At 49.3% G+C, this 7,908-nt stretch overlaps 1 protein-coding gene across 1 annotated transcript; it reads left to right on the forward strand.

Annotated features, from left to right (window-relative positions):
• Positions 1–4,912: 4,912 nt before the first annotated feature.
• Positions 4,913–7,119, forward strand: LOC123125814 (putative pectinesterase/pectinesterase inhibitor 45). Its single transcript, XM_044546263.1, has 2 exons — positions 4,913–6,194; positions 6,290–7,119. Exons 1-2 carry the CDS (start codon positions 5,084–5,086, stop codon positions 6,982–6,984), a joined length of 1,806 nt encoding a protein of 601 aa, XP_044402198.1. The 5' UTR covers positions 4,913–5,083; the 3' UTR covers positions 6,985–7,119.
• Positions 7,120–7,908: the final 789 nt, after the last annotated feature.

Below are 7,908 nucleotides of genomic sequence, written 5' to 3' on the forward strand. Positions count from 1 at the left end.
AAGGAGTTCAATTAAGGTGGTGCTTTTGGTTTACTGAAAACTGAAGCATGTATGCCTGACATAAACAATTATTGCAGTTGACAGCTTATATATCTCTACTTCATGAGCGAATCCACACAATCAATATATGATATCCCCATTTGACATCTTGTACTTTTCACATCACTTTTTTCCTCCAGAAGACAACTCATACATGATATACAATGTCTGAATTTCCACTGACCTATCACCTTCTGCTACCAACTATGTTTTTCCTTCTGATTTCTTAACTACTGTAAGTTCAAATCATAAGGAATTCCAAACTAGAATCAGTAGTACCTTTGTGTCCATCCTGGCGTTTTGGGGTCCATTTGCTCTATTGACTGCTCTGAACACTGCGCCTTCTCTGCACTCCCTCCCTCTGGCGCCTCCCCTTCCGGGCAAATCTGGCCGTCCGCACTAGAAGCTGCCCCTGGTGGAACATCTAACTCTGGCGCGGCGCTCACCGCGAACCGCATCCGCTCCATGCTGCCGTCGTTGTCATTCACCTCCTCTAGCAGTGGTCTGTAAAATCCCACAGGAATTATAAGTGCGGGGCAATGCACTCCCGGTGAAACAAGCAGATCCACTTCAACAAAAGGGGGGCGTAGATCAGATTCTGACCTGTTTATAGGCTGCATCAGGAACTCCATGGCCACCGGTGATCTTCCGAGCTTTCTGCCGCCGCCGCCGCAGTAGATATCCCCACTGTCCGGCCGCCCGAGTAGAAAACTTACCCCGATTTAGCTGCCTTACCTACCAGCGGCGCACCTACCCGCATTTACTGCGCGATGTCACGGAGCTACCGGAATCCGGTGATCTGGTCCACGGATCAGGACGCCGGCGGCTACTCGATCCACGGCTCTGTCGTCTCACCGTGGACGGCGTCCGCACTTCCGTTCCCTCAAGCCCACATGCCAGCACATTTAACCTTTTTTTTACTGCTGCGCGTGAACCCGCTGTCTGGTCCGGTCAATCAATGTTTCCAATCTTACAGCTATTCTGGACGGATGTGATTCCGAGCTCACAGGAGCTCGCGATCACATACTCCGCGTCCACTACTACTATGTTATTTTGCAATATGAATGTAGTAACTTAGACTAGTGTCATATGCATGACACTAGTATAAGTTACTCCCCACTATGACCAGCCTTAGGGTGATAAAATTGATAACCTAGATATACGCGCAGGACTTGTAAACTGAGACGGAGGGAGTAGTATTTTTATGAATTTACTATTCACGTGGGTGCGCGCGCACCATGTTCACCTTTGTATTTTCGGTATATACACCGAAGAGCCAAACTATGTGCTTGTCCGCAAATCATTGCTCAACGGTACTCCAGTTACTTCCTCTATAACTTGATGTGTGCATTAATTTGAACTTGATGTGTGCTTCCGTCAAACATAACTCTCCACTACCGAGGACAACCAACAATCTACCAAATGACCAAATGCATTCCGAACTAGCAACCGTACGTAGTAACACGTATTGGTTACAGTGAATATATAGCGCCGCGGAGCTCTCAAGCTTCTCAGCCCCAGTTACTTCCTCTATGAACGATGGTTGATCATCAACCAGTATTAGAACACATAGAGAGGCCACAAGGCAACCGGCCGGTGAGCACCATGGGATTAGGAAGTATCGGGAAAAACACTCAAGCTTTGTCGCTTGCCTATGCATACGATGTTTTCATTCGATCGGTGTCTTGAAGGAAACGTTGGTGCACCCCTACTGGTCTACGCAGAGCTTTCATTGGCCAATGCCCTGTGGCATCAACTGGTTCACATCGGATGGTGCTCGGACTAGGATCTCTTCTTCATTGGGTGGTGATGGTGGCCTCTGATTGCTACCCTTGCATCAATTTGCTTACTTTGCAGCTCCCTGTTACTGCTAGCCTAACAGTCGTTATATTAGATCGTTCGTACATGATATAGATCGGTGCAACAAGTTGATTGAGTCCACTACTAGGAATTATACAGAGCTCTGGCAAGTAAATTGCCAAAACCACCACAATTGCATCGCTCAGTGCGAAACAACACTGTTTTCATAAAAGTCTATTGAAAACACTGATTTTTAGTAATCGCATTGCCGAAAGCACTAATGGGCCGATTGACTGTGTTTTACAGAAAATCTCACAGTGGGGCCCTGTTGTCAGTCCTACGTGGCACCAATTTTTTATATTGTTTGGCAACATCATTAAACTAGATGTAGGGCCCACATGTCAGTGTGTTTGCTCCTCTCTCTCGTGAAGGCATTCCCGCAAACACCTTGCGTGCGCTGCTTGCTGTTGCTGAACCAGCTGATGCCTGCCGTTGCTAGCGCCGCCATTGCTTGGTCGTCTAGCACCGCCGCTGCTTGTTGGACGAGCTGTTTCTTGCTGTTGCTAGCGCCACTACTGATTCCTGGTCTAGCACCGCTGTTGCTTACTGCTCGCGTGCCGAGCCTAGCCCTGCAGTCGCGCGCGCTCGCTGGCCAGCCGCGCCTGGGCTAGCTGGTGCTAGCGCCGCCGCTACTGCTGTTGCTGGTTGCGCCCGGCTGTTGCCAGGAGGGACAATGCATGGAAGGACGAGTAGGAGCAACCGGTTGTGAGCCTGTATGCTGAAGCTTACAGGCTCTGGGTGCATCCAACAACTTATGTGCTAGCTTGGCCGATGCGCTGCCACGAGCTCGAGTTGGCCTGCGCTAGCTGACTACCGCTCTACCCGGGCTAGCAGGCCGCCGCGCTGGCCACCGCCCGATCTAGCTACGCTCGTGGGCGCTTGCTCGCCGGCCTGTGGCCGGAGGTACCGGACATAGTTTTTTTTATAAAATCTGGTGGGGATTTCTTTTTAGTGAGAGACAGACGAAGAAGACATCTGACACATGGGTCCTACATGTCATAAGTCATACGGAGTAACAGTTAATATAACAGTGAAATACAAAGAGTTGACTAGTCTGCCACATCGGCGCTTACGAGTGGGCCCAACCTGTATTGAATGGGTTTAAGAACTCCTAATTGATCACTTTTCTCCCTAAAAAAAATTGGTCACTTTTCTGATTTGGTAGATTTTTGCCAAAAATTAGTCCTAAAGTGGAAGTTCTGGTCATTTTTTCTTTAAGTGGTAGTTTTCTGTTTGGGTCGAACATAATTTGTTAGTTTTTGGTTAAATACTCGTTAAACTGACATACTCCATATAGTTGATTGTTTTATACATCACTAGAAGCATGAGAAGAGAACACATAGACATGCGTTGCTCCACCGCGAACCTCTTTTCCTCACGTGTCGTGTTTTGTGAACAAGCTGATGTAGGACATATGCCTCGTATGTGTGTGTGTGTTGTCTTTTTTGTCGCACGTGAAAAAGATTCAAAACATTTTACCCAGATGAATTTGAACTGACGTGATTGTTGACCATGACTTTCCCATTCCGCCTCTCGGTGTGCACCGCAAAGTGGAACAGTGGACTTCCAGAACTTTGCCTCTTCTGATCATGTACGGGAGAGAGTTATCCGATTTTCGGAGAGTGCTCTCACATGACTGCCGGCATCCCCCCCCCCCCCCCTCAGTCGTCTTTCCAAAGCCCCGTTATGAAGTTTAAAAAGCCCAATTATGTATCTCCTTAAGTACCCCCTTAGACTACCCACAGTGGGAGTAACATAGGTGGCATGTAATTAATGAAGAAAGAGAGGCATGTGGTAACATAGCTAGTTACTGTAACTTCACACATATCAAGAAAAGATGAGTCTACAACGTAATAAATGAAGTGATGCATGACACAACACATATGTTACTATCCACTATGGAGGTAGTAACATAGACTAGTAACATGTGCATGTTACTAGTCTAAGTTTCTACCCATTGTGACTAGTCTTAAAGCATTGAGTTGGGGCTTAAACTTTATTAAATTGATTTTTAACAGTTGCTACTGAATTTGCCATAGACACAAGAGTCGACAAGACATCCTGCATTACATGTCATTGGACCCACACCGTGTTAATCAAATATTGCATCTTATATCAGCAATTCAGATTTTATCTCTTAAATTCTTGCTTGCTCTTCAGTTGCATGCAGAGATGGATCTTCATGATCAGTTTGACAGTGGTATCAACATTGTCAATAACCTTACCGACCGGACTTGGTTTGGTGATTGCTAAAGCGCATCGTCAAGTGTTCGGTGTAGTCTCCTTCTATAAAAATCAACATTGTCTCACAAAAAGATCGGGCCACCTTGTCCCTATGACCTTTGGAATCAAAGGGGGCAGTGCGGGGGCGGGAGCGGGTGGGCGATGGCTCATCTGCCTATACGTTAGTTCGTAACAAAATCTTTTGTACTCCTGTAGGATTATTGTGGCTTTAGACATCCTAAAAAGAACAAGTTATTGAAATTCATATGCTCCATGCAGGGAATGTTGTATATGATGTGACACAGTAACATACTACTAGCTAATTGCCCATGCATTGCAACAAGCGTATGTTAGTGGTTTAAAATCAATCTTGTCTGACATATATCTTACATCAATTCTGGTAACATTTAATTTGATGAGATTTAGGTTTCGTTGAGATTTTTATAAGATTAATTCGATTTGATTTAATTTGCTTTGATTGAGTTAATACAAGACCTGTTTTGGAAAAATATTGATTTATGTTGGGTTGTTTTTTCTATGGGATCGTTTGGGGTTACAAAAAACCAACAGAAAACCAAGGAACATGGGAGGAAAAACCAGGGTGGGTGGTGGAGGCGACGGAACGAACTTCTCTTGTAGAGATAGAGATGTTTTCCACGTGAGAAATGTGACTTGTGGTGCATGGTCCTTAACTTAAAACGGCTCCCTCACTCTTCCCTTTAATTTCCTTTACTAAAGAAAAGGGCCGGTTTATAGAGTGCTGCCAGCACAAATCAAGGAGACTCTGTTCCTCGGAAAAGGGACACACCACAAGGACGTAGCAAAGAAACCAAGCCGAAAAACTTCCGCAGTGGTGTTCCTAATAATAGGGATTTCATCGTTTGATTCTTTGTGCGCGGCAATATCGCTGCCGCGCATCGTTTGATTCGTTTCTTGAAAATTTGTCTGGCTGTCCGCGGCAATGGCGATGCCGCGCAGCGCGCCGGCGGAGCCAGATGAAAGCGCGTCGCGCACGAAGCTCCTCGTCGGCGGCATCGCTGCCTTCCTGCTCCTCGCCATCATCATCGGCACGGCGGCGTTCATCGTGTCGGAGAGGGCCGAGGACGAGGGGGACACGAACAAGAAAGCGATGGCCGCCACGATGCGCACCGTGGACCTCTTCTGCTCGCCCACGGACTACCAGGCCACGTGCAAGGAGACGCTGACCAAGCCGCTGGAACGTTCTAACAACCAGGTCGACCACCCGCACGCCGCCGCCGCCGCCGCCATCACCGCCGTCGGGCGGGAGCTCGCGCGCGGCTTCAACGAGTCGTCGCTGCTGGAGGCCGTGCGCCAGAGCAACGACACGCTGGTCCACGAGGCCCTGCTCGACTGCAAGATGCTCCTGGACGACTGCGCCGCCGACGTGACCCGCGCGCTCTCCACCGTCGCGTGGCGTGGCGTCGACGGGCCGGCTCAGGACCTCCAGGCCTGGCTGAGCGCGGTGATCACGTTCCAGGGCTCCTGCGTCGACATGTTCCCCAAGGGCGATGTCCGCGTCCAGATCAAGGAGATCATGGAGAAGGCGCGGGAGATCTCCAGCAACGCCATCGCCATCATCCAGCAGGGTGCTGCCCTCGCCGCCATGCTCGAAATCGATGCCGGCGCGGAAGTCACCCTCCCCAAGGACGCGGACGACGACGACAAAGACGATACCTCCGCCGAGCAAAGCGACGGCGAGCGCCAGCTCCAGGAGTCCGTGTCCAACGTCCCCACGTGGGTGCCCAGCGAGGACCGGAGGATTCTCGAAGAGGCGGAAGAAGAACGCAATGGCGTGCTCACGCCTAACGTGACGGTGGCCAAGGATGGCTCCGGCAACTTCACAAACATCTCGGCCGCCTTGGACGCGTTGCCGAAGAATTACAACGGGAGGTATGTGATTTACATCAAGGAAGGTGTCTACGACGAGTCGGTGAACGTCACCAACGGGATGTCCAACATCACCATGTACGGCGACGGCCCGAAGAAGTCCATCATCACCGGCAGCAAGAGCGTCGGCGACGGTGTAAGGATGTGGAGAACCGCCACCTTGGGTAATCACACACTATTAATTGCTTTACCCACCTTGGGTAGGCACGGACAAGCTAGGGCCAATGTGACCGTCGTTAATCAACTATGCTGTACGCAGCGGTGGACGGAGACAGGTTCATGGCGGTGAAGATGGGGATCCGGAACACGGCGGGGGACGAGAAGCAGCAGGCGATTGCGGTGCGCGTGAAGGGCGACCGGGCCATCTTCTTCAACTGCCGGATCGACGGGCACCAGGACACGCTCTTCGCGCAGGCCTACCGCCAGTTCTACCGCAGCTGCATCGTCTCCGGCACTGTGGACTTCATCTTCGGCGACGCGGCCGCCGTGTTCCAGCGCTGCGTGCTGCTTGTCAAGGACCCGCTCCCGGGCAAGCCGGGCGTGGTGACTGCGCATGGCCGCCGCGACCGGCAGCAGACCACTGGCTTCGTCCTGCACCGGACCCGCATCGTGGCCGATGAGGCCCTCGCCAGCAAGTCGTCGACGGTGAAGACCTTCCTGGGGCGGCCGTGGAAGGAGTTCTCGAGGGTGGTGGTGATCGAGTCGGTGATCGACGGATTCGTGCACGCGCAGGGGTACATGCCGTGGGAGGGCAAGAACAACCTGGGCACGGCGTTCTACGGCGAGTACGCCAACGTCGGGGATGGCGCCAACATCACCGCGCGCGAGGAGATGAAGGGGTTCCACGTGCTCAACAAGGAGAAGTCGAAGGTGTTCACGGTGGAGCGCTTCCTGAACGGCGGGGAGTGGATACCGGAGACGGGCACGCCGGTGAGGCTAGGGCTGTTCGGCTGAGTCAGCTGAGATATACAGATGGGTGGAGTGTGTTCATCGATCCGTGTGTACGAATGCGTTGTTAGGTTCACCTGTAATGTAATGTATGTACAAAATACAGTCAAAATAGTGACCTCAAAAGAGAAGTGCCTACTACGTGAAGAGGGAAATTAATGTCGATCTGTTTTTTTGGTGATATAATCATCGACACCATGGCCAGATTAACCGTGCGTGCACATGAATAAGACCAACGGAGCCCCGCGGATGGAACTGGATCCTCTAACATACAACATACAGAAGAAAAGTTAGAGATGCTACAATACCCTAACTTCCCTTCTTTCAATCCATATGATTAAAACAAAAATGACTTTTAATTAATTTACAAATTACAAATCTACTGTATACATTTATAGTAACTAGCAAATTAATGAGTTTGTGCGTTGCAACGGGAGAGAAAATAACACACGCCCCTAACCCAATAATCGTGACTCAAGATCCCAATAGGTCCATGCTATTTATTTGAATACGGCATTCCATCCGTGTTGCTGCTTATCCTCCTCCCACCCTCGCCGACGATGGCCTGCTCACACAATCCCAACGTTTGAATGTGGTCAATCCTAAGACGTCTCTCTGTCCGCATAAGATAAGAAATCTGCTTTCTTTTTTCCGATGTGAGGTTTTGCTGATGTGTCCGTGCGTTGGTATAGATAATTTCTTTCATCTTATCTAATTTTACTGAGGTGTTCATTTTTAATTCGAATCTACATCGATATGAAAGAAAGGCGGATCCTGCACTATTAATTAAAGATGCACCCTAAATAACATTTTAAAAATGGTTAGCAGGTAAAATAACATTATATTCAAATTCTACATATTTTTCATCAAATTTTATATATAATATGTCAAAATTGGAGTTATGGTTTAAAAGATAGGACTATTTTGAAA

This window comes from Triticum aestivum, chromosome 5D (genome assembly GCF_018294505.1).
Source record: "Triticum aestivum cultivar Chinese Spring chromosome 5D, IWGSC CS RefSeq v2.1, whole genome shotgun sequence".
In the NCBI taxonomy this organism is placed as follows: domain Eukaryota; kingdom Viridiplantae; phylum Streptophyta; class Magnoliopsida; order Poales; family Poaceae; genus Triticum; species Triticum aestivum.

Coding starts and splice junctions, on each gene's coding strand:
- LOC123125814 (XM_044546263.1), top strand. CDS start 5,084: ATGGCGATGCCGCGCAGCGCGCCGGCGGAGCCAGATGAAAGCGCGTCG. Junction 6,195..6,289: donor GTGGAGAACCGCCACCTTGG/GTAATCACACAC, acceptor TGCTGTACGCAG/CGGTGGACGGAGACAGGTTC.